Source organism: Seriola lalandi, unplaced genomic scaffold, assembly GCF_002814215.2.
Source record: "Seriola lalandi dorsalis isolate HSWRI2012SDOR001 ecotype SW California unplaced genomic scaffold, Sedor1 jcf7180002054312, whole genome shotgun sequence".
In the NCBI taxonomy this organism is placed as follows: Eukaryota; Metazoa; Chordata; class Actinopteri; order Carangiformes; family Carangidae; genus Seriola; species Seriola lalandi.
Window position 1 is genome coordinate 891719 of NW_019524865.1, and position 27361 is coordinate 919079.

The 27361-nt window shown below is 41.6% G+C and overlaps 1 protein-coding gene across 1 annotated transcript in view; it reads left to right on the plus strand.

Moving 5' to 3' along the window:
- The window catches only part of LOC111655265 (plexin-A1-like), a 254910-nt gene that overhangs the window by 188031 nt on the left and 39518 nt on the right, over positions 1–27361 (plus strand). Inside the window, exons 13-19 of the mRNA XM_023406597.2 lie at positions 4528–4679; positions 5762–5882; positions 6489–6625; positions 8729–8896; positions 17062–17155; positions 20146–20382; positions 24155–24298. Of these exons, the coding sequence (XP_023262365.1) occupies positions 4528–4679; positions 5762–5882; positions 6489–6625; positions 8729–8896; positions 17062–17155; positions 20146–20382; positions 24155–24298 (1053 nt within the window). The remainder of the gene's footprint in view (positions 1–4527; positions 4680–5761; positions 5883–6488; positions 6626–8728; positions 8897–17061; positions 17156–20145; positions 20383–24154; positions 24299–27361) is intronic.

A 27361-nucleotide genomic window follows, 5' to 3' on the forward strand; every position in this document is an offset into this window, starting at 1 on the left:
ATTCCCCAGAGAGTGGCGGTTATGTGCCTGGATGTAGTAGTGTTGTGTCAAATCACTGCAACGTGAGTCTAAAGCTGCTTGAGATCCCATTTCCACACTGTGGCATCTGTGTGCATGCCCACAGGCTCAGTGAGCACTAGTTATCTTGTTATGTGGTGCCATACTTTTATACTTCCAAGAGTTGTTGTGAGGTTCCAATGGAAATCCACTCTCAGATGTTAGAGGAATATTATTATGGTACCCAACATTACAATCTGTCAGTCATAGCAGCTCGTAGGTAAAATGGGCTTGCTCCATCTTCTATACCACAGCGATCAGGTTTCAGATGCATAGCTAGAGATCATAATGTGGTTGATTAGAGGCGATGTTATTGCTTACTTAAGTCTCGTTGTTCCATGGAGAATGAGATGCATCTGTGTTTGGTCAGCAGCTCCACTTACTGTTGGTTAGCCACGCTGCATCCAGCACTTTAATCATCTTCTCAGGGCTCCCCTCTCCCTCCTCTGAGGTTTTTGAGGGATTTTGAGATTGCCAGTTCTTGTTTGGGGCCGATCGTGCTGAGTGCACAAAGTGGTAGTTTGCGCAACATATGCCCCAGCTATCAGAACCTCACCTATCTCCTCGCAAATATGAAGGAGGAGTGACAGATGGTCATGGAGCCACCACAAACACCCATGCTCATTTATCTGAGTAACAGTTCCAGTGAAAGTGGCATCAGAAATCTAAGCATTTAAAATTGCAGTCTGCTTTTCATCTTTCATCAAAAAAAAATCATACAGGACCATGAGACCTTATTACTTGTATTGGATATCCTATCAGTGTCAATGCTATACCAATGAAGCCATAGAACTACACATGGAAGTATGACAGTAATACTTCATATAAATACACTTCTGGACACTTACTATTTATGCTGCCTATGTATAACTAAAGAGGAACCACAGCTTTTTCTGTCTTTAGTGCAAAGTACTTACAGTTGCTGTACAAGCCAAACGGGCCTCTGCTGTAATTAACTCTATCTCTAGCTCCGGCTTGCCGTAGGTTCATGTTAACACCACATTGAACCATACAGTAGTTAAGGATGTGTAGGGATTCTAGCAGACACCAGAAAATCCCACTGTCGAGAATAGCATCACTTAAAGGTCCATAAATGGCCTTAAAGGTGTTTTATTTAAAGTGTTAATATCCATGAGAAGATATATTTGTTGTTTTAAGAACCCAACATCATCTCAATGTAGTTTTACATCTCCTCTCTCAAGCTCCTCTCTTGAGTTCTAGCAACAACAGGCTGGTGAGCCAATCAGAAGAGAGGCTCAGAGCCCCCTGTTTTCTGAGTGGCACATGACCAAGCCAACCGCAGGAAATAGATTGTAGCCTGCTACTGTAAATGGGAAATCTCACCAGCAAATGCAAATGGCAGGGGTCAGTCAGTGATGAAATGACCCATTGAAATGATCCAAGGGCAGCGGCTGTGTAGTTGTGACATCACAAAGTTAAAGAAGTCCTGACGGCTCACTTTAAGGCTCAGTTTCTGAATACAGGCTGTGTACATTTCTCTGTGGACTGAGCACTTTGATACTTGCACAGTATTAATATAGAACCTAGACCTGATCTATAAACAAAAAAAGACATGGAAATTTCACTTCCTACAATATGGGACCTTTAAAAATACAGTTTGATACAGCACTGTATGCTGGTCTCAGATGTGTGCTTCACCGTACATCAGTAGTGAGAATAATTTAGCATCAAAAGCATTTTTTTTAACTGTTGTTTGTGTGTGTGTGTGTGTGTGTGTGTGTGTGTGTGTGTGTGTGTGTGTGCGTGTGTGTGTGTGTGTGTGTGTGTGTGTGTGTTGGTGTGACAGTATTTGTTTCCACAGTCCTCAGTGGTGATGTTGGTAATCCCTTTTAGCAGCACTCACTCCTCCTTCTCTTTCTCTGTTGCCTGTCTGTCTGTGGCTTTGCCAGTGTTTATATCCCAGGCCTTGGTGGCTAGCTGCTAATGTGTTTTGTGGTATCATAGCTTCATTCTTCCAAAACCAGCCGAAGCCCCATTTCCACACCCTGACATCTGTTGTCCATATCGTACCCTAGAGCTTGATGGCTACTCACTCCGGTCAGTGTTTACCGGCTATTGTGTTTCTGGAACCAAAGTGCTGAGGCTCCACTGGCGCCTGAGGTTCCAACGTGAGTCAGCTTCCAAATAGTAGGCAGCATTATCCCCAGCTACACTCCTCTCCCTCTCTCTGTGTCTCCCTTGCGGTCTCTTCATTCAGTTCACTCCAGTTACCATGTTGTTTTACAGATGATTTATTATAGTGGGTTGCAAGGTACTGGTTTTAAAACTCCAACACAAAACACTTACATTCAGACATTACTATAAACTCTTTCTCTTAAACACTTAACAGATATTGTCTGCCTGGAGCTGCTGTGTCTTTGTGTATTGCACAATAATGTCTGCCAAATTATTGTGTTTTTGCTCCTAACATGCGAGAGCATCCAAGATGTGGTTTGTCTGACAATCTGTTGCAATGATATTCGGTAGCTTCCTGGCAAGATGAGCATGAAGTTCATTTAAAAGAATCATTAGGTACTTCATTGAATTTGAAAGGATTAAGTATCCATATGTGTGTTTTTTCACGTTATCGTAGCATCTTTTAAATGATTCAGAGAGCATACGTTTTTGTTTGTGAAAAAAATGAGATGATCTCGGTGAAATTTTTTTGGATACTACTGTATGGCTGTGAGTCGCTAAACTCAGAAATGTCATAATTCTACTCTTTGAGGTTTTTTTTTTTCAAATCTTTATATGATTTACTGAAGTTGTTACTACTGACTTTCAGGCAAAGCTTTTATTTGTGGATTTTAAGTTTAGGTCACCAAAAAATGAAAAAGCATATAAATTTGATAGAAAACAGGCCTTTTTCAGGGAGTAAGTAACTTACAGTTTTTCTTGCAGCAATGGAAGTAAATGAAGCCTTGAAAGTTAATACGAACAATTCCTACAGGTTGATGACTTGCAAACCCTCTGTCTGTACAGAGGCAGTGTTGGAACAAACTGTTAGTACTCACCTGATGCAATATTTGGACAATAGAGTACTGCAGGAAGTAGGACAGTATGTTTTTTATCAGAATGGTGAGAAAAAGACAGGTAACAGAGGAAGACAGAGCTGTTGGGCAGAGGTTCAGTCAGAAGGGGAAAGCAAAGCAACCTGCAAGTGGGAACTTGTGCAACGGCATTGGGTTGAATTTTGCAAAACATTGATTACTTCAACAAAAAGATCCCACAGTTCCTTGTTAAAATCTCCAGTTTTTTATTTGTTCTATGCTTCTATTCCAGAAAGACCGACACCCTGAATTACGTAAATTGAAATGACATTTGGCGAAATTCTAAAATGGTAGTATCGGTGTGTATGAATGTATGATTTTTATTTTCTGGTGGGTAATGGGTTTTTATACACATATAGGCAGTTGAAGTCCAAATGCTCCAGTGGCTTTGTTTATTAGCCAACAGTGTAGCCTTTGGTTCTGAAGCAGGGTGCAGAAAAAGGGTTTGGATCTCAGATGACTTTCTCCATATAAAACTTTAGAATTATATATATATCTCATGTGTCGGACAAGACAAATTGTTCTTCCCCCGAAACTGGTCCAACACTGCTGAAATCACCATTTGTCAAGGTCTGTTGTTTATAACTGTCTGCTCTGTAATAATAGCAGTATCCCCTCCGTACTGTCAGCACCTAACTTTGCATTTCCACACTGCACTGACTGCTCAGCCAAGCACTGCAGAAGAACAGGGCAATGGACAGATTATACATAATTACCTCGTGATGCTTGTTAGGGATTAGGTTTGCGTGTGCATGTCCGTGCTGTAATGTGTGTGTGTGTGTGTGTGTGTGTGTGTGTGTGTGTGTGTGTGTGTGTGTGACAGCCACCGTCCATCAGTCACCATATTTGTTTTGTCACACCACACCTGTCCCCGTTACGCGCCATAATCTGGCTAGATAAATCACATTATGGGTCGGCAGCAGCGCGACTGCACGTTACAGCGCCACAGCCTCGGCGACGAAGCCAAGCCGCCGTAATAAGTTTCAATTAAACCCCCCCGAGATGACGCCGGTTTGGTTCTGTGTGTCAGCATAACTTGTTTTTTCGCCCTCTCTTTATCTCATTTTCTGTGTTTTTCAAAGCCAAGAGGGTGATTTTTCTTCATTAAAACTTGAATCACCTGATATGGGCAATTCTGTATGGTTTGTGTGTGTGTATTTGTGTGGGTTGGTAGCTCTGTGTGTTTTTATGTGCGTTATGCCCATTCAAGAAAAGTCATGTTTGGGGACTATTTTCACATTTTAAACTGGTTGAATAGGGAAAGAATATGAAACTGCACATTAATGTGTATGTGTATACTTATGCTAATGTGAATATGTTTTTGAATCCACTGGTCAAAGATCAAAATATTGATTTTGTCTCTTTTTCCTCTATTCTGTCTCTTTTCGGTACACGCTCCCTCCGTCCTCTTGTTCCTCAGTTGTTCCCTGAGACAGGGCCTCGCCAAGGGGGAACCAGGGTGACCATCCTGGGGGAGAATCTTGGTCTGCAGTTCAGAGATATCCAGATGGGCGTCAGGCTGGGCAAGGTGCCCTGCGTGCCTATTGAGGAGGAGTACGTGAGTGCAGAGAGGTAAGTAAAGTAGCAGAGGATACACACACAAACGCACAGCCACTACAGAGCATGCACAGACTGTAAATGGCACAGAGGTGTGTACGCTCACAAAGCTCAGACAAATGCATTTGCAGGCGCACGCAGACAGCAGTTGTCTCTCACTGGAGCACACACTCATAGATATGAAGACACACACACACACACACACACACACACACACACACACACACACACTAAAGGCAGCAGTGTCCCGGACCTCTCTCATCCTGACCGATGAAATGACAGAAAGAAAAGTCAGCCTGAGCATGGTTTCTGCGTATGTGCAGCCTTGCTCAACAGCTGAGAAGATAGTGACATCAGGGAGGGAGGTTTTTGTGTGTCTGTAAATTCTATCTGTCGTTCCCCTCCATTACTCCCTACATATGCTCTTTCCTTTATTTTTCTCATCCCTCCATCCTGACATTTACTCCTCTGCTGGGTCCTACACGGCTGAGGAATTGAGTTCACGCAGATCAAACAATCTCTCTGTAGTGCAGTTAGTTGGGAAATGATGCATGTTGAGATAGAGGGCATCCCTATTCAAATATTACACACACATCAGTTATTTTACACATTATTCTTGACATCCCTGCACCGCTTCAAACATGTCATATTTTTTATATTTTCTCCCTCCGTGCTCGTCAGATTCGCTCTATTTTCTTTTTTACTTTCTTTCATTACTCCTGAGACATGGATTCAAATCTATTGTGTCAGATATTTCAGTGCAGTGTACTATGCATACAAAGTCTGCTGGTTTTCACGTGACTGACCATTCACTCCACTCTGGGGTGTCTAGTGCGTGAAGTACAGGGACTGCAGATTTATCAGGGACACCAATGGTTGCATGCGAATGCGATAGTCCTCTGTTTGTGGTTAATGTACAGTGTGTCCTTGCTTTTGTTATCTTGTTGGCACAGTAGTGTACTTCTGCAAACTGGTTTAGTATTAAGGTGGATTTGTTACTAAAGAAACCAAAGAAAGAAACAACAACATCATCACCCTTACCCTGACCTCTTACTCCGTCCTTTTCAAAATCAATTCCTCCAACCTTCCATCTACAGAATAGTGTGTCTGCTGAACGACGCTACGGGCTACAGGGTCCAAGAAGCTCAGGTGGAGGTGTGCGTGAGAGACTGCGTCAATGACTACAGAGCCCTGTCACCTAGGCCATTCACCTTTGTGGTAAGGACTATACAACAAGGTTCTCTGTTAGATTAGTTTTTCTATGAGAGCCATAATGACTCAGAACAGACACTGCTCTGTTGAAAAGTTTCCAAGAACAAAGGACATTATTTTTAAATTTGAGAATGGAACAGTGAAGCGCAAATATGATATCACAAGCTCCTTTCAAGAATTATGTGGGAACCGTTTAGTTTTAAAGTTACATTAATGTTGTTTTTAATGTCACTGCTATCATTTTTAAGGAGGATCATTGTGTCATTAAACTTTAAATACTATTGGTACTAAAAGCTAAATTAGGAGGTCTTTGGAGATGGTCAGCGCTTTGTTTTCAAGCTCTTTAAATCTTGTTTGTTTTGCCTGAATGACTTTGTCAATATAACCTATTAAAATAGCATTTTATATGTATTATTGACTTGTTTTTTAATGTCATCTCATTTATCTTCACTCTTATTCTTGAGCTATCTTGATTCTACTTACTCAGTTTATGAGAATGGTATTTAATGTGATACTGAGGGTTAGTTTGTATTTTGCATAGAAAGTAAAATCATGTAGTTTTTCATCTGCTACTATTAAGATAAACTTGTGTTTATTTCTTCTCTTGTCCAGACTCCATACTTCACCCGTATCCAGCCGTCTCAGGGGCCCATCTCTGGCGGCACCCGGGTCACCATCGAGGGAAGCAACCTTAACGCAGGCAGCTACGTGTCTGTCAGCATAGGACCACAGCCCTGCTACTTCAAAAAGTAAGGATCAATTTTTTTTCTTCAATCTAAATTAAATTTTAATCATCCCTATGGAAAAATGGGAACATCATAAAGAATATTTAAAATAGTAAAACAAGTTCTTAAGTATGACTGAAGGTACTGTAAAAAAAAGTGCAAGAGATTAATAAAAACAGAAAATATGTGTGTATAAATAAACATGCTCTTTTAAAAGATTTGTTTAGATGCAAGAAAAAAATGTCATCATCGTAAAGATTTTACATGCACATGTAAGCATGTAATCAGTGTGTCAGGTTACGGTGTTTTCGTGTATGTGTGTGTGGGGTGGGGGGATCCTGAATGTACATGCTTGTTGCCTGCAAACACACAGTATTCCTTTGTCTGCACTCACACCGGCTTTCCCTAATCTAGCGCGTGAAAAAAAAAACTAACTATCACCACAGTTGCTGGCATGTCAAATGCATGGATTAGCTTCTCGTAGCTAATCTCTATTGAAGCAACTGTATGCTAGCTTTGATGTCACAGTGTCATTTCTGTGCCACAGCCTCCTCACAGTAATCCAGCATCACCACGACTGTTCGCTCACCTCAGCTCTGTCTTTATCTGTCGCACCCTAACTGTGTGACTGTGTTTGTGGCATCTTGTGAAGGTTGCTGGGGCATGTGTTCTTTGTGAATGGGGTTGCTATGGTTACAGGCTCTCCCTGTCTTTCTCTCTCTCTCTCTCTCTCTCTCCCTCTCTATGTGACTGCCTTGGTGTGTAGAGGCACAATTGAATGTGCAATACTACATTAAAGTACACACACACACACGCACACACATACACACACACACCACATACACACACACACACAAGTCGCTCCTGTGAAGTCATGGCCCAGAAAAGCAGCCACCACTCAACTGTGCTAAATACATATTAGATAATGTAGCTACTGGGGACTGCACACAAGACTGCGGTTGAAAATGTTATTTTGCCTATGGGACACGCGAGCACGGACACACAAATTTACAGCGCATACACACACACACACACACACACACACACGCAGACACACAAACTTTTTCCAACCCCAGTGTTTGTGACTGGTGGCGCTGATCCTCTTCAGAGCACCAATCATAGCAGGTACAAACTTCATTAAACATGACTTCAGTTCCCTGTTTCTAATCCTCCCTACAGTAAACCACCTATCTCATTTCTTTTGATATAAAAGAACGACAAGCTGTGGAGGAGAGGTTACACTAGTCACGGAATACAGAGCTGTTGCTGTTATTTCCACTATACAATTCTTCGTTGAAGTGAACAGGATTTGTCGCTGAACACGCTGTATATGCTTTATATATAATGCCATTTATACCTGACATTTACATGCGAGCTGAATCTGGATATCCTATCTGGCGAAGGAAAACATGTTAATGTAAAGCATAAATGCAGGCTGAATGCATTGTGATTGCACTGCGCCCAGGTCAGCCACATCTGGAGATGGTCTGGCTCATATTGTGATCAGATCTCAGCCAATTCAATCGATTCAGTGTTACTACATTTAAAAAAAAAAAATCTCAAAAGAAATTATTTTAACATTTTAATATGAACGCCACCCATCCAAGACATTGCTTCCAGTGACCTGGGACAGACCATGTGTGTAGGAAACCCCTGCAGCCCCTCCTAACTCATTTGCATTTTAAGATCTGATCCCAATATGAGACAACATGAACAGTTAAGTATATCAGGTGTTAACGCAAAGGCCCGAAGATTGTATATCAGTACGATGTATCCCAATACAGATCATATGATAATACCAGGTATTAATGGTGCCACAGACAATACAGTGCACACACAATTACATTATTGCTGATGGCTTACAGTGCTGCAATCAGAAGCTCCCACTATGATTAAGCAAAGGTGATTCCTGTGACCTTGCAGCCTCTCTGTACTGTTCTCTCTGTTAATATGTGAATTGTTGCTTTCTCTAAAATAATTTCACTTCACTTTTCTTCTTTCCTGTGCAAAGCAGAACCTTTATAGATTTCAAATCTCAGTCCAAAACTGTTCCCTATGATACTGTAGTATACATGCTTGCTCCATCACCTTCCTCCAACTTTTCCTTCCTTTTCTCTGTCCATCCAGGAGGAACGCCCGTGAGATAGTGTGTGTCACACCGGCTGGACTGTCACCAGGCAGTTCGTCAGTCTTGGTGGACATCGACGACGCTGAGCTGAGAAACCCCGAGGTCAAGTTTAACTACACTGAAGACCCCACTGTCCTGAGGATTGAACCAGACTGGAGCATCGCCAGGTGAGCCACTGTGTTGTGATCATTTATTCAGCTGCACTTTTTTTTATTGTGTTTAGTCCATTTAGGCTCCCAATACCCATTTGTAGCTCAAGCAGGGCTTTAAGACAAACTGGCTTGGCTCGGTTGTTTGTGTTTGGCAACTTGTCATCTCACTAATTAACAGATTTTGGTTGACAGAGGATATTTGATTAGTTATAGCAACAAATGGCTGTTGCTCCTAAAATGAACCAATGTTGGACAGTTCTTACAAGGAACTCAATAAATGCACCAAAACATAAATGTTGTTTCCCACTGGAATATTGTCTAACTAGTGCGGTGCCCATTCAAAATGTGCCTGTCTGTAGGGGCCGATTGCTTGGTCTGTGTTAATCCAACTAGGCCTCTTTCTTGAGAGCATCATCCAAATAACTTCACACTGGTCCTGAGCAATACACCCTGCAGTGTAAGTGGTCCGTCAGTCTTGTTTACTGCCGGAGTTGGCTTCTCCGCTCCAATAGCGTCTGGGTGATGGCGTAGAAAGAGCTGTAGGCCTTTTCTTAAAATCTTGGTCTGAGCACGTTGTAAATAGTCCGGGTGCTACACTGCCCTCGTAGTGCAGTTCTGCCATTTTCTTCACGTCAGGTTGCATGTAGGAAACCGATGTTTGAAGCTTCCACTCGAGAAGCGCTCATCCAAAAGACACCACACTTCCTTGTGCCCCCACAGCAATACACCTGCAAAGTTTGAAGTCAATAGGATGAGTGGTTGTCAAGAAAATCTAAATACAGACAGACAAATATCTTTCATTTATAGTTAGTCCTGACAGAGGGTGGATTTTCTGAGAAGATAGTAGCTTGAGGAAATCAGGATTTGGGCCTTGACTTTTATACTAGTGCTCGTGACGGGACAGGACAAATTTGAGGACGCATTCTTGAAGCAGTTTGGGAAAATTTAAATACTTCGATGTGAGCTCCGACAGCAGGTTTGGATCGAGGTAAATTGACAGTGCCTCTGGAGATTTTTTCATCTGGCTCAAGTAAAACCTTTTTTGAGTGGAGGAAATCAGCAGCAGCAGCAGCTTCGTTGATCCCAAAATGAGGAGTGTGAGCTTGTCAGATTATACAGCCCATTAATTGTTTGAACGTGATTGGTGACTGAAGAGGCAGCTAATGCTGATCAGCTGATAATATGCGAGGCTAAAGTTCTCTGCCTGAACTAATGCAACTCTCGGTTTCACACTCGGCTTTCCACAGTCTGTCATGCGATGCTACAGAGTATATCCCCCGCTAAATAAATTAAAACCCTCTACTACTCAGCATTGAACATGACAGCAGCATCACCGGGGAGGACCACACACAAGCAAAGGTTTCGCATTAAAGTAGATTTATTGGCATTGGAGGGCACACACACACACACACACACACACACACACACACACACACACACTGGTCTTTCCGACAGATACTTGGTACTGCAAAACCTATCCCTTACCTCAGCCGCTTTTCTCTGTGGGACATTGGGTGGTTTTAATATGCCTCGGACTAATCAGTGATTTTAATCCTGTGTCAGGCACATATGTGGTTGATTTTTCACCCACTAGCACAGCATTTATTACATTCCCAAATACGCACTGATTATTTGCACCTGATGATCCTTGTGTGATTCAAGTCCTGTCCTGGATCCTGGATCTTTAGGTATTGGAGCTGGGTGCCGGCTGGAAATGAGGGTCACAATCTTCCTACAGAACATTTTTGTCTTTCATAAAAGCACCTTCTGTAATTTGGCAGAGTCTAAAATTCTGTCCAGATTAATGAGTTTTCAGTTTTATGTTACCTCACATATCTGAAAAGGCCAATCCCATCTACTATATTATATCAGAACACCTACTGTGCACTCTTCTTTTATATATTTCCCTCTGTTATTCTGTCTATTTTCATTCCCTACCTTCTTAATTTATTTCGAGATGTTGAAACAGGCCACTGTGTAGCCCCAGTTTCCTCTCATTTTATCTCCTTCCTTCCTACTCCTTTCTTTCCTCCTCTGTGTTGCCTCCTTCCCTGTGGTGACTCATCAGTAGATGGTAGCAGATAGATGCAGAGCTTGTTAGAGGAGAGTGTTGATGAATCCCTTTGCTCAGTAGGACTGGCCGAGAAGCAGCTAAGGCCCAATCACTGCCCTGCACACCTGCTGTGAGGCTACGTGTGTGTGTGTGTGCTTGTGAAGCTCAAAACTAGGGTTCTACTTGAGGAAACTCACTCAGGGATGATGATCCCACATATAGAAGACACAAGCATGCACAAACACACACACACACACACACACACACACACACCCCACTGATTCCCAGAGTCCCTGATGTTTGGCCCCAGATCCCTCCTCCATCTGGCTGAGAAAACCACTAAACAACACACCCACACCTCACAAACAACGACACAACCGAGATACACAAAAGGTGTGTGTTGCTTAAAGCTAGAGCTAGAAGCTTTAATTTAGCTGATGCTTTTCAGCCAGCGCCCTCCGTTACGGTGTCACATGTTGGCTCAGGTAGAAAGCATAACGAACGACTGAGATGTGATATCATATTGGTTCATATCTGCCTCATTGTCTGCTTTTGTGCGAATATATGCACGCTTCCAGAGTACTATCATTGTGCTTGGGTGATGATAGCAAAAGTGGATGAAAGACAGTGAGAAGAGAAAAAGAGAAGGGGGGAGGTGGGAGAGAGAGAGAGAGAGAGTGCATTATCATTGTGCTTGGCTGATGATTTTCCATTTAGGAAGAAGACAGAGCACTTCAAAAATAAATCAATGAGGAGTGCTCATCTGGGACAGTGAGGAAAGCTATTTGGGTTGCAGCAGAGGTTAGACAAGCAATTTTGGACCAAAATATTCAGATATTCTCCCAAACAGACTGCAGATGGTATGAGGCTTGCCACTCCTCAGCAAGTACTGTCAAAAGGTTGCCCTTAAGCGAGTCACTGAATCCCCCTACTACTCCGGTGCAGCTCCTTAATCTGTGTAACCATTAGCAAACTGGTTGTACTAAATATAGGTGTTCAGGCAACAAGCAGGCAATTCCCTCAATATCCCGAAAGTGCAAACTGATTAACCAAAGTATTTATTTTATAACAAGCATACAGGTCACATCAGGAAGTGGCATAAGCAAGTTCATCTACATGTCCTCACGAGGTAGGTAGAGGCTTGGTGGCGAAGAGAGTCAGTTCCCACTGCTGATACAAAAAAAATTGTTTTTTACTACTGACTCCCGTGTAACTGTCTGCTTACCATGCCTCCTTTATGGAACAGTTCATACAACAACAGAAGAGGATTAAAAAAAAAGTGGACAATGCAACAAAGCTAATGAACTACAGTAGCTTTTTTGGGCTCAATGTTAGCACTGTCAATATGGCTTTCTGTTGGTCAGTTTAAAATCAAGTGTCAATTTTTGCAAAAAGACCCATACTGCTAACCACAAGCTAATCCAATGATTGCTGCAATTTTGTTAAATAAATTAATTTCGCTTCAAGGCTTTAATGGAGCTATTGGTAAGTTTTGCTTTTGCTACTTAGCCAACTTTAGCATTAACAGCTGTTTACTTAACCACTCTAGATGAAACTTTCAGCATCAAACTTTACTCTTTCATTTGCCAAGAGCTGTCTCCAGTGGTGGAAAACAACCCTCTTGTTTTGCTTCTATTTCTATGACTTTAGCATACTAACCAGCTGGACTGTTTTGTCACTTTCTGTCAGTGTAGCATCTAGTCTGCTCCGAAGATGTAGTGCTGCTCAGAGGGCGTGTTATAACCTTGTGTGTTTTAAATGCAACAATGGCTGAAGCTCTTGGCAAGACTGGTGTATACCAGCTGTTAATGCTAACGCTGGCTACGTAGTAATAGCAACATTTGCAAATTGCTCCTTTAAATGCTGGTTTGAGTCAGTCTGTGTGTCTCATTTATGTTAGCTCAAATTTCCATTTTGAGCTAACAGTATTACAGTCAACTTACAAGAAAGCTCCGCAAAAATGTACCAAAAATGAAGGACAGTTACACTGAGAGGAGGATTAGACCAAAACCGGGTGAGAATAAGGACAAGGCAGAGGGTAGGAAAAAAGGAGGACAGAGATGGCAAGCGAGGGAGGGAGAGCATCTAGAGAGACACACTAACAACAGTGGTTGGATTTCCCCAGCTATCCCTGAGAGTTTATCCTGATTGTCTTGTTGTCTGTTCCCTGAAGCATGTACCTGAGCTAAAGAGACTCACTTAGACAAAGAGAGGAGCAACAGGGACAGAGGGACTCAGCACAAATATACATCAAGCTAAGGTGAGAGAGAGAGGGGAGGAGGAGGAGGAGGAGGAGAAAGGAGGTGGAGGGTAGGCAGTATTATATAAGTGCAGCCTGCTCTGTCCCATGATGCATTTGTGGCAGTGACATAAACTTCCAATTAAAAATGAGTTCATTTGAATGTGGCTGCTGCTCCCTTGTTTATCAGCTGCCTTCATCTCTCTCTTTTGTTTACAGCTCTTACAGTACATGAGCAAACCACAGCTTACACTATGTAGCTAACATACAGGTGTTTTTACGCCAGGTTAATATGGCATTGTATGGCATTCTGTATTACACTTATAAAATTTAAGGTACTCATTAAAACATATTTATTATTGATATATTACTCTAGCTAAATAAATGATATTACTGCATGGCAACAGTCCAAACTAATAGAAGAAGAATCCAGGAGAACGTTCCCCGGCTGTCACACTAGAACAACTAATTTACATTCAAAGTGGAGCGTAGGTTAAAGAATGAGATTAAAAAAATCATTATAAGATTTGAGATGGAAGTTTTACAATATTACAATTTAAACTTTTTAACATTAATTAGACTCCGCTCGACAAAACGGGCTTGATTGGTGCAAAATTAATTTCACCACATCATGGCAGCGTTTCATGGCACTCAGCCGTAGTGACTTGAAGTGTCTCACTTCCAGCTGAATTTGGCTCTTGAAGATTACAGTGCTGTAGTGGAAATGACAAGAGTACAGCATCACAAAAAGTGAATGCAAATGGTACGTGAAAGTGGAAGCAAGTAGTGCTACACCCGTGTCAGCTGTCAAAAATACCAGTGAAAGACTTGAAAACCCCCCCCCCCCCCCATAACATCTACAGTCATAGAAACACCAAAGAGACTCAGAATGAATGAGACTCATTCTCCTGAGCCAGTAATGGGCAAGCTGCCAAAAGTGAAAAAAAAAATGTAGCTGAGAAGAATAGCCAAACTTGAATCCTTTAGTCTATCAACAATGCAGGAGATGGTACAGCTATCTTTATCATTTACACCCTAACCTTCCCTATTGTTATCCATTTACTGTTATTGTAAATCTTCCTGGATTAGAGTGAGGGATGGATGTCTAGCGTTAGCCAGCAAGACTCGCTATCCACCATATCACTTTACTCTACTGTTGGTGCTTGATACATTTTGTGTTTCTGGATAAGTGTCAAGTTAATGTCTACAATGAAAAGACTCCTGTATATTGCAGAAATCAATGTTAATACATGGATAACCGAAGGAACGTGTTTTCTTATCCTTCTGTGGTAGAGGGTTGGAGAGGGTGCTGTCTGAGCTGCAAACCAAGCCAGGGACGAGCGAGTCACATGATGCTATAACATATTTTATAATGACCTGTGGACACGTTGCCTAGATTAGTTGAAGGGATCTTTAGAACTTTCTCAAATTTAACAACCACTCGTTCTACCACAGGAACGTCCTGCCTTCTTGGTCAGGGAGGCAGGAATCAGCGGATGTTGCTCTGTCTTATCTTTGATTGGTGTAGAGACAGGAAGGCTTGTCAAAAGCAGCTATTACATCCTAATCCTCCAATTCAAAAGCAGTGGGTCATTGGTCACCACTCATCCACTTGCAACTGCACGAGGTAAAAGCGGTGAAAATGCTCCCAGCTTTTTCAGCAAAATGGCAAAATGTCCAAGGATAATTTATGGGGCAGGTTCATCACTTTCACGTGGAAATAATACAAGTAGACCTGCTGGATTACTCAAAGCCATTCAAGTTATCATGAATCCTGGAAGAATGGTGGATAAGGGATAAAGGGATAAAGAACAGAGAGAGCGTAGCTATTTCATAGGGCCAGCTCCGGTACAAAGATGATTGGTCAAGATACACCAAGACGTCTGTTTTTCAAAAATGATGAAATTATACTTTGGTGTAGAGCTCCACAATATGTGAGAAGAGCTGAAAGAACAGCACACCGGGAGACAAGTGGCAAATCTGTCTACAGAATAGAGACTTCCTTACTTAAAAAGTCCTAGGAAGTGACAATGAGCAGTTCCCCACCCCTACAGAGAGCTGATATCACCGAAGCAACAGAGGGAGTAAATCTTAAAACCCTTGTCTTTAAGGTGTAGATAGTGGAAGCAGCAGTCAGAGTCAGGGATCTCTGAGCAGAGAATTAGGTGTATTACATTTCGCCCTAGCCAGCGAGACATCTGCAGAGAGATGAGATCCCCTTTCAGTGAGATATCATAACAATGGGTGTTGACCATTTGAACTACAACCTTAACCAAGGCCCAAAATACCCATTGGGTTTTCACTCCATGCTTTAAAAAATGCTTTAGTGTCCAATGGCCTGGAAGGGAGCTGCACATTTTTGACTTTTTGAGGATACATTATTATCTCAGCCTTTTATTTCAGGCAGCAGCGATAGAGACTACAGTATATCCTCCTCCAGGCGATGGGGAACCTGCAGACAGACACACGATAGGGAATCCTGTACACTATATTTCTCAGGGGCACAGCAGTGAAAGGCAGTGATCTTCTTGCAGAAAAATCAAGTAGAGTACTCAGAGGTTGGAACTGCCGTTATAAAAAAAAGCTAGGGAGGCATCGAGAAGGTAAGACGGCTTTCACGAAAACCTTATAAATCCGATTTAAGTGTAGCAGTGAAAAGGACAGAGTAACTCCATTGGCTTTACAAGTGTCAAGAGACCTCCATGATATAGATTTTATTTCATCCGTGACTTCATGATCCTCTCTCAGCACTAGTAACTTTCGGAGGGGGGTCATCAAAGGAAACAAGTCAACAAATCATTTTGGGTCATACCAACTAGGTAAACCACTGAAGGGTGCCTAACGTTTTCCCAAGACTTGAATCACAAACTCTAAAAAACACATGAAATCCTTTTAGGAATTGATCCAAACAAGTAGATGTTTCTACACTGAGAGGGTGTGAGTCTGCCTCCACACACTACTCAGGATGCTCAGGGGCTTCACCCAAGTTCTGGAGTTTAATGCATCAGTGCAGTGACCTTCACCGGCTCAAGGACGAGCCCATATTTACTGTGGATGGAGTTGTGATCGAAGAATGTGCAATATCTCTGTGGATCTTTCCCTTTGACTCACTTTCTCATTCAGCCTCTTTCTACTCCTTCTCTTTGAGGTTCACTCACACACGCGCTCCCCGGTGTTCTCATTCTCTACTTTTTTTTTTTTTCTCTGTTAACTCCATTAGAAACAGCTCATCCCTGAGCCCTACCTGACGCCCAGGGCACTCCGCTCCACACTTGGAGCCAAATATTCTTTATTTCCTGCATAGTGGTCAGGCTGTTATTCTCTCAAGTTTTTAATAATACATGAAGTGCTGAACTACACAGTTTTATGAAAAATATTTTGTGTGTTGACACTGCAAATGTCTGTGTTAATTCTGCTCCTTATCATCACTTTTCATGTTAGCCATTCCTGTCTCCTGGAAATTACATTCATATAGTGCTAATTTGCAAATATAAATACGCTTTGGGTGAAACATAATGTTGCAAGGATTATGTTTTCTTTTAACACAATTATTTAATTAATTGTTATTTATCATATCCGAATATATCAGTAAAATGTTTTTCAGTTTTCATTTGGTTTTTGGCTAAATATCCACTCCTGCAGCACAGTATCTGCTCAGAGCAGCTACAGCATCATTCAACTTTTAATGGTTATGTTTAAGCACCAGCAGGACTTAAGATGGGGAAAGATTGTGGTCTTGGTTTAATACGGTCAAATCTTGCCTTTACCAATAAGAAATTTTCTGAATCAGGCAGAGATTTGTTCGCCCTGAAGGAGCTCTTGCCCGCCGACATTTCAGCCGTTTCTTTTCACTCACCTCCCACTTCTCTTTTTTTTTTGTCCCCACAGTGGTGGGACTCTGCTGACAGTAAGCGGGACCAACCTCGCGACCATCCGTGAACCGAAGATCAGGGCCAAGTATGGACAGGCAGAATCCTTTCATGTGAGTATCTAATTGACTGACGCACATTACAAGCACACACACTAACAGACAGGTTAACACTGACAAGCAGCCAGTGCGGAAACACACACCACCATGCACAAGCTAATATGCACAAATCGAAAATTCACCAGCACACCTGGGTATGTAATATGTATAGTATACATAATTCAGATTCATACATACATACATTCAGATACATACAAAGACATTCAGACATGCACCTTGACACGCACAAGAAATTCTGCAGACAACATCTTCAATAATACTGCTGAAGGCGGCAGACAGTCTACGTCTCTGTGTTTTGCTCACGTCTCCTCTCTCTACAGCTACAGCTTCAGACATCTAACGCTACCTCAGGCCACACAGCTTTTCAAATGTCACCGCACCACATGAGTGCTTGTGTCACAAAAAGAGGCACCATGAGAGAGACTGTGTGTGCATGTGTGAGAGAGACAGAGAGAGAGCGAGAGGGGGAAGAGGCAGAGAATCTTCTGGGGAATAAAAAAGAAAGGAAAAAAAAACAAAAAAAAACAAAAAACCTAAAGTCCCGCTGAAGGAGCCGAAGAGTTTCATCGGTTCTATGGATAATATTCACAAAGCACTTTGATGATTGTCACCATGAGTTGAAGCTCTTTAGTTTATAGCGTTAGGGAACTAAACTTCAAACAATACTAAGGCACTTCAACCTGCAGATAAAGCTGTCGTTTATTGAGGCAAACAGCCTTCACGATGCATCCCACACAGCCCTCTATCAAAGCACTACTTCGCACTTAAAGAACCATGCTGGTATTTTTGAATGTTGTCGCCCATTTACTACAAAATCGCGAGTACTTAACTGCCAGCCATTTTCCAAAACATACTGTAGTGTTTTACATTTTTCAATACATTTGTCTCACCATCCCAACCTTTGGTTCCTATTCATTTTGGTGCAACTTGCAGAGATTTGTTTAAGATAGGTCACAGCAGACATCATGACTGCTTTTAGTTTTGTCAGAATGGCATTGCTATTCAGCCCCCTTTCCACTGCTTAAAAAACCTGCTAAGACCCGCTAACATCAGGCTTTTTTGTTTTGCAATGGAAAAGGGAACAATCAGCATTCACACCAAGGTCAAATGACTCTGCGGTAGACGTTTAGATGTAGAGGTAGAGTAGAGGTAGAGCAGAGGTATTTATCAGCTCCAGCTCCAATCGGCATGTGAACTTGCTTATTTTCACCTATTTTCTGTGCTGTGGCATTTTTCACATCTTTCAAGAGCACAAACACTGTTAGATACACCTGTCACCTGCCCAGTGGTGTGCTGTTAAACCAGAAACACGGTGGCTACGGGGATAAAAGAGTGAGCCACAGGCCCTAAATAAGTTTTTAAAACGCACAATCACCGATCGTAGCGCCTCACACAGAGACACTGACAGGAGCACCAACCCGGGGATGAGACGGGACAGGTCCATTTTTCCAAGTTTGCAAAGCGACTAGCAGCTCACTCTTTCTCCCCTGCATCTGTGTGTGTGCTCTGTAACTGCATGTGGTGACATCGTGTGTGTGTCCTCTCCGGCTGGCAGTGTAAAAGGAGTCAATCGCCTTTTTTAGCTAGTTTACCCACGTTTAAAAAACTGCTCATACCCACTAATTTTGGTGTCAAAAGGGAATTGCACTGCGATGAAACTGAATGTGCGGAATCATTTGAAAACTCACATCTTGGTGAGATGCTCCAATGTCGAACATCTGACAGCTTAATAGTGATGCATTCACAACACAAATAACACACATCATGTTCTTTCAATTAATATTTACATTTTTTTTTTTTTTTTATCGGTGTTAAGATGAAGATATATTTTTTTCATTCACTGTAGTTATTTTTATACATCCCAGTTGCACTTTAACCAAAATCAATATGACAGTTATTCTTAAGCTTCCTTTCCATACGCAAAGAATTGTGGTAGCAATCTAAAATATATTTGTAGTAAAATGTCTAAACCAAGCAAAAACATTTGTATGGTCCTCCAGGCAGTTGTATAAATTGATGCAAACATGACCATCATCATTTATTCACGTACTCTCCAAAACAATGATGTGAAATATTCTCAGGTACAAGCAAATGCACGCAGCACATTGCCCATTATTAACAGCTGATCATAAATTTCCAACCAATTTCCATTTTCAATAAGTATAGCAGCATCGCAGTTTCACAGGGCATTGATTTACAAAACCAATAGATCCATTTTGAAAGAAAATTATAACCTGCAGGTTATTTTCAGTATCTCAAAAGGAGGCCGTGCTACCTGTTTTATACATGATAGCCTTGTAAATAGAGCCGTAACGAGATTATTAGAAAAAGTATTTAGATTTCCGCTCTCATATATTGTAGTGTATGTGTTTTCATTCGAAGAACACTAAAGGTTTTTTTGTTTCCCTACTACAGCTCATTACCTCAAATTTATGGTAAAATTCTCCTGATGACTGGAAACATAAGCCATTAAAGGGCCCATATTTTACATTTTAAGGTATTTTATTTATCGTGTTGATATCCACAAGAAAATATATCTGTGGTTTTAAGAACCAAAAGCCATCTCAGTGTAGTTGAGGTCGGTGAGCCAATCAGAAGAATGGCGGCACTGAGCCTCTCTTCTGATTGGCTGACTAACCAAATAGTTACATAGCAGATTTCAGGTAAACACTCAGAGATACTAAATCCTACGAGGTTGGATGGTTCAGGTGGGATGGGCCTGGGGCATGGATGACAGTGGTGACTGCTTTGTTGTGACATCACAAGGTTACAGAACTCATGACGGCTCGTTTTGAGGCTCAGTTTCTGAATACAGGCCGTGTGCATTACTCTGTGGACTGAGCGCTTTGATACTTTCACAGTATTAATATAGAACCTAAACCATATCAAAAATATATGACATGGATATATAGATATGGTACTCTCACTTTATACAATATGGGACCTTTGAACTTGATTGTTTCCTCCCTCTCTCTCATTTTCAGAACTGTACGGTGTATAACAACTCAGTCATGGTGTGCCTGGCTCCGTCGGTGGCAGACTCCGAGCTCGGTTTCTCAGAGACCGGCACTGGCCCGGACGAGATTGGGTTCTACATGGACAACGTGAACGCTCTCGTTGTGGTCAATGAAACATTCAGCTACTACCCCGACCCTGTGTTTGAGCCACTGAGCCCCTCTGGAATACTGGAGCTCAAACCCACGTCACCGCTCATTCTTAAGGTTAGAAAGGCAGAGGTGTTATTTTTTGAAAACATTGTTTTGTAATTCTGTACATTTCAGTTTATTTTATCAGAGCTCTGATCGGTTGTTCTTGCCTTGCAAACAGTTTAGCCTTGTACTTATCAAGGAAGCTTTGTAAACACATTTCAACTTGTCAGGGACTTGTTCTATAATGGAGCCGTGTCCTGCCTCTAGACAGCTTATGCGCTGGGAATGAGGCTATTGACACTTACAAGGAAATTTACTTGGTGTTAGAAAATGGTGCGGATTTCAGGCTAATTAATTTTTTTTTTTTTCCAGTATGCTCAGAGGTAGATAAATAGATCCTTCACATGACAGGAGTAAATGCATTAGGAAGACCAGAAATAGGAGATAATCCCTGTTTTTGCACTGTGATGGAATAAGTTTGTCTGTTTTTTATCTGCCAGAGCATCCCTACAAGTTACTATAAAGCATCAGGTCAGATTTGATGGGAAAACTTCTAAATTGACCTTTCACTAAGCCCTGCCTCTCTTAGTTACTGTTGCTATGCCTGTCCATTCAGGACATATGGTAAAAGAATGAAGCTAAAGCTGATTCGTGTAAAAGACATGGACACAAGGAAACAGCATCGTTTTGTATTGCAGTGTAGCGCTACATAGTCCTGGTAGTATAAGTATACTTTATGTAAACAAAGATCATTGTACAGCACAACACTGGAAGAGGCTGCTGTTATTTTATTGTAAACAGAGCTAAAGGTGGATATAGCATATAAAATATTGATATAATAATATAAAATAAAATAGTATGAATTCTTGTTTTTTTTAAACATCCATTAAACCGAGTATTGATGCTGAGCAGCCATATAAAAAAGTCTCAGGCAGTGGTAGATACATAGCTTTTTGGTTGAGTACAAGAGTCTCAAACATATTGAACCAATCTTGTATTAATAATGGCAAAGTCTACATTCACTTACACACACAAGCACACACTCGCTGGCATTTTATTTTCTCATAAAAAAGAAAAAAAAGCACTTGAATGCGATAGAAGGTCTCTCAGAGGCGAAAAAGAAAAAAAAAAAAACCCTCACAAATTCATAATTGAAAGCTGAATGTGATCGTCCACACCTTCCAAGGCCTGTTTCTGTCCTTCAGTAACTAACAGCAACTTCTTTGACTGCCGTCCTCCTCTGCAGCCCCGAGCCCTCTTAAATAACGCTGCCTTCAATTTGTGTAATTAATTTCTAGTGCTGGAAGGGCAGCGTGGAAGCACACAGGCCCAGAGTCCAGGAGATTTGGATTATATTGGTTTTCATTTTCATTAACAGTGATTGGACATACGTTTATGAAATTAATTGGCAATTTGCGCGTCGAGTGTATGTGTCATTATATTATTACACTGAAGCTCACCTGAAATATGTAGTGGAGGAGTGATTGGAGAGGCATTAATGTGGCTGTTTCTGAAGGAATATATGTGCTATTATGAATGTGAAATAACCAGCAGATTAGTCAAAAATTATTAAGGAGGTAAAAAACTAAATCTCTCAAGTGCACACATCAGTCGTTTAACTGCTGACACTACGTGGGCTGTACAGTATATCAAATTGTTAAACACATTTACTTCAACTTTAATGAGAGTGTTCACAATAAAGAGACAATATACTATTCATTTCTTTTAGATCAATATCACATTGATGTGTCAGATTAGCATTGAATCCAGTGTTCAGTGTTTCTGTCTTTTGCTCAAATATGCCTTGACTATCTCCTGTGTTATCACAGCGAGCGTGTGCCCGTGTTTATTTCCATGAAAAAATTGAAAACAGCGTAACCATCATGATTTATTTCTTAAATGATAATTTATTAGCAAAGAGCCTCTCTGTAATTGCCAAATCTCCTGCTTGGCTTGTTGGTGGAACTGCCTACCTAGTCGAAGCGCTGATGAGATGGACAAAAATGCAATTTGGCGAGATGGGATGTGGGGGTAGCGTTTCTCTCAGATGCATGCACCGCGCTCGCCACGCAATTAATTTCTCATCTGAAGTGTCGGGTGTGTTTTCATTGAGGTGTGTTAGCGAGAGAAAAAAATATTTATCTGGTCTTGGCGTTTCTTGAGTGCTTTCCCTGTGTGTGTGTGTGTGTGTGTGTGTGTGTGTGTGTGTGTGTGTTTGTTTGTGCGTCTCCAAGAGCAAGTCCCCGCATGATGCTTCTCGCCTGTTGTGTGTATGTGTGGCAACAGCTCTGTGTGTGGCTGTGACTCAAGTGCGTGTGTGGCTTGAACTCTGCGTGTGTGTGTTTGTGTGTGTGTCTGTGTGTGTGTGTGTTTGCGAGATGGAATGGGATGCATGTTTACAGGGTTGCAGAGCGGGGCTCGGTGGCAGCCTGCAGAGACGACGGGATTGGAAAACGGAGTCTGTCTCTGTGTCCCACTGCTAAGCCAGCGGGAGACACGGCAGCTATCTCCTCTCTCTCTCTCCCTTTCTCTCGCTATCTCACTCTCTTACTAGCTCTGTTTCCCAGTCATTCCTCTTTTTCTTTCTCACTTCTGAGTATATTCCTTACATCTTTTTCTACCTCTCTCATAATCTTTTCTCCACTCTCTCCACACCTCGCTCCCGCTCTCCTGATGTTTTCTTGTTACATTTCCTATCTTGTTTTCTTTGTATTCATCTCTCCCCCTGTTGCTTTTTGTTTTCTTGCTGTTGCTTGGTTTTCCTCCTTTCACACCACTAACCCCCCCCCCCTTCCATCACAGACAAAGTGTGTGTCAAATTGGGCTTGATATTGAAATGAAAAACTGGTACTGAAATTGACAAATGTTAGAATTTACACACCTCCTGTACAGACGTTATGTGTGGAATTCAGTTTTTGTGGACAGAGGAAAAAACCAGCACCAGTCCATGTGGGTGAGGGTGTGTGTGCCTCCCTGTAGTAGGCACGAGTGCACTTTTATCTCCCTCTTTTTCATCTTTCTCTCGTTTTCCTTCTGCGGCTTGATTTATAGTTCAAAATAGAATACCTTAAACCGCAATCAGATACACAAAGACAGTGCATCAGCAAGCCTACAGTTACAGCTTGTTGTCAACAAAACTCCCATTAAAAGACCAACAGTGAATTGATCTTACTAACAACTTCCGTGTTTATATCCAAAGCCTGATGTGTCTTATTCCTCTGTGCCATAGAGCTCCATCGTTGTTGTCCAAAGCTGTTAAAAACACATCAGTGAGTCAACCAGCTTTCACATGCTTTGTCCTGCTGCCGTATATACAGGAGGGCCTAATATGTATTCATCCGCAGCTGAAAATAGTCCCCAACAAATGAACAATTTACTGCTGTTTGAGTAACATTCGCAAAAGACTACAGCGCCCTGCTGCTTAAAAAAATTGCTGAGACTTTTAAAAAATAAATAAATACCTAAATTAACATAAATACCAACTTTTAAAAAAAAATTTTTAAAGATTTTTGTCATCAGGGGGATTTGTTAATGGGAAGAAAAAATATTTAAAGCATTTTTTAATTGAGCAGTTTTATTGACTGTGTCTCATTTCTCTCCATTCCTTTACAGAAAAAGAGGAAAACTATTAACGTCATATTGAATCACTTCATTGTTAACCAATCAGAGGGTTAGAGTTGAAGGTCATTCGAAAAAGAAAATGTGTTGATGGTTCCTCACTCAGTTTCTTGCTCATCAACAATCTTTCCTACAACATGATCAATGTCTGTGTGAAAATATGAATGAGCTGAAGGCCTCTCCTCCCTCACATCTTCTCTCTCTCTCTCTCTGTGTGTGTGTTTAGGGTCGTAACTTGATCCCAGCCGCTCCGGGTAACAGTCGCCTGAACTACACGGTGCTGATTGGAGAAACTCCCTGCGTCCTCACCCTGTCTGAGAGCCAGCTGCTGTGTGAATGGCCCAACCTCACCGGACAGCACAAAGTCACGGTCAGATCACCGCTCTGTGTCCCCTGCCTCTTCATCTCTGTCTCCACCAGTGACTCTTTGACCTGTTGTGACTTTGACTTTTCTTAAATGTTCCACTTTTCTGTCCCGTTTTGTCCCCGCGTGCACCGAACTGATTATCTGAAAGTTTATTCACTCGATATTAAGGGGCTGAGGCTGCTCTCATAATGTAATTTCTTATCTTTCTTATTTATTAAAGTACCGGGTCAGTTTCAAGTTTGCAGGATTTATTTAAAAAAGCAATTTATAAAAGGACAAAAAAAAATAGCACCTGATATATCCACACTGACCCATTAGCTGATGTTTATGAATATGAAAACATTCCAGCTTGACAATCTCAGCCCCATAATGTCACTCTAACCTTGATGGTGAGTTATGTGAATTATCCCTCATGTCTTTTCGAAAACGATTTCCTCTGTCGGATCTAGGATGTGCTCCGTTGAGCTTTCACACCGAGGCTGCTGTTAAATATGTAACGCTTAATTAACATGTTGATCTTCATTGGCCCTCAGCTAGCCTGTTGCTCCAAAATAAGGCAGCTGAAGTTTAGTATGACTGAACGTTTAAAATACAAAGAGCGATTCACCGTCGTTAGTGCTGTTAATGTTCATTGACAGTGTCTGAAATGTTGCAACTCACGGGGGAAATTATTCATTTGTTTGCATTATACACTCACCATGACCAGAGTGAACCTTTAGCCATGTGTGCAGACGTAAAGCCGTGTTTCTTTCCATCCGCTGAAGCGTATCCGCGCCAACAGCTGTGCAGGCGTCAGCACTTCTCTTCTGCAGGTGCTGGCAGTTTTGGATTTGAGAGGTTTTTCAAGTCCCTCAGTGCCATCTCCATTTTTCATGTATTTTTATTAGTTTCCCCTTTACTTTGAAGGTGTAGACATTTAATAGTACACAGAGTATAACGTGCCTAACCCCTCGGTAAATCCACAGACCAATCCTCCACTCACACTCAACTTTAATCAAAGCTACACTCGTCTCCGCTGCCCCATACTCATCTCCTCTTTCATCCTCACATTGCACCCCAAACTCTGTCACATTCATCATGTTGTTATACTGCAAACAAAGAACAGGAGACTCGACTGTAGATGTTTGATAAAGATCATCCACACCAACAGAAGCAGCTCTCAAGTTTCCTTTAAAACAAGGAAATAAACTTCTGGGGGAAAAAAAAACTCTGTTGACCCTGTGACAGCAATCACAGATCTGTAAATGGCTGTTTATGCATCAACTAAATATGAGACGGCTGCATCTCAACATATGTAACTCCCCAGAAAAGCAGCTGTTTTATCACATTCACTCCCAGGGATTGACACGTCAATGCTGCTGTACCTTGAGTGCAACTTATGTGAGTATGGCGCGCCCATGGATATATTATAAGAGCTCTTTTAATACATCCCTGGTTGCGGTGTGTGTTATTGGCGGCATTAAATCATGCAACACTGCGGGCGGAAAAGAAAGCAGTACGTGGTTATAGACAGCAACAACAAGCACCTGATCAGCATCTTTGTACAGGCCAAAACACAAAAATGATTCAAGCTTCAATTAACAATTATATTTTTATTCACAATTAATCTGTCAGTTACTTTTTGATTGTTTAGTCTATAAAATTTCAGTTAATAGAGGAAAACGCCCTCCACATTTTCCCAGAGCTCATGGTGGCATCTTCAAATTACTTATGTTATTTAAACAAAAGTCCCACATCCAAAGATAATTCATTTTTAATAATCACGAGTAGATTATCACAATTGTTGTTGATTCATTTACCAGTCAATTAATCAGTTAAGTACTAAAAATTACACTCTTGAACATAAAGCTGTTAAAATAAAGTTCATAGTCCACGTCTATGCGATGGATTGTGGGTAGGCAGGGACTGTGCCGCTGTCAAGACATTTTTTTGAGCAGTTTTCAAAAATACCCAACAGCAGAAAACATATTTATTTTCCTCTATTTTCATCTTAGAGTGCATGTCTAAATTCCCCCCCGGGCATCCCCCGCCTCCTATGGGGACTCGGCTTCTGTCACCTTTTTAAACTCCACTCCAGGTTTCAGGCCTGATTCAGTGAGTGGTGATAGCTGTCAAATAAAGGCAAGAGGATATAGGGTTTCCTCTTATGACAAACCTGCCATGTTAATATGGCAAGTAGATTTTTATTCAGTAAAAGGTTTATATGTAGTACCTACTTCACATAACTAATTGATAATAGGATGTGTGATCCTGTAAGCTAGAAACATATTATTCATAAGACTAGAAAATGAGCTACAACTGAATGTGGGCAAACAGAGAGCTAAATTATGTATGCCATACTGGCTAAGAGATTAAAAAAAAGTATATGAGTGTACACTTTTGCTACAGTTTATGTCCATGACAAGGCAACGTTGACAGTGGAGCTCTGTCCTACAGTTATGCAGAGACATAAAAGGTGGCATTAAGAATAGAATTGTTTCTCCAGGATGCCACTGATATGCAGACACTAAGCTTGTCTCTAAGCTTTAATCCAGAAACCTCGTTCACTGTATAAACTTTCTCTGATGTTCAAATTTTTGTCCAACTCTCAGAAAATCCAAGTGAAAGAATCGTCGCATCACCACCCAGTTATACTTCCTGTTTTCCACGTGAAGTGTCACAAGCTGCAACATAGTTTTTCACTACCACCCACGGCCTGAACGCTGTCGATGTCACCTTGGTTTTTCTAGTGTTTCACTTTACTGAATAAAATTACAATACAGCGGGAAATAGTGCAAGAAAAAAAGTCAAAGAACGGAGCTCAGAAGTGCGTCCGTCCTGCGGCAGCTCTTCAGCTTAACTTGTCCAGCGTGTTGAGCTGTCATCAGACTGCAGACTGAGATCCCTGATCCACTCTGACTGGAGCAGACTTTCAAATTCGCCACGCAGCTCCTGGAGCATCTGTATGGAGGAAGGTCAGACCTCAACCAGGCGATGCAGCACTCACTCTGAATATATTTGGTTGTTTGTCTGAATTTCCCGCCAGTACAGACACTCAACCCCCCCACCCCACCACCACCACCACCA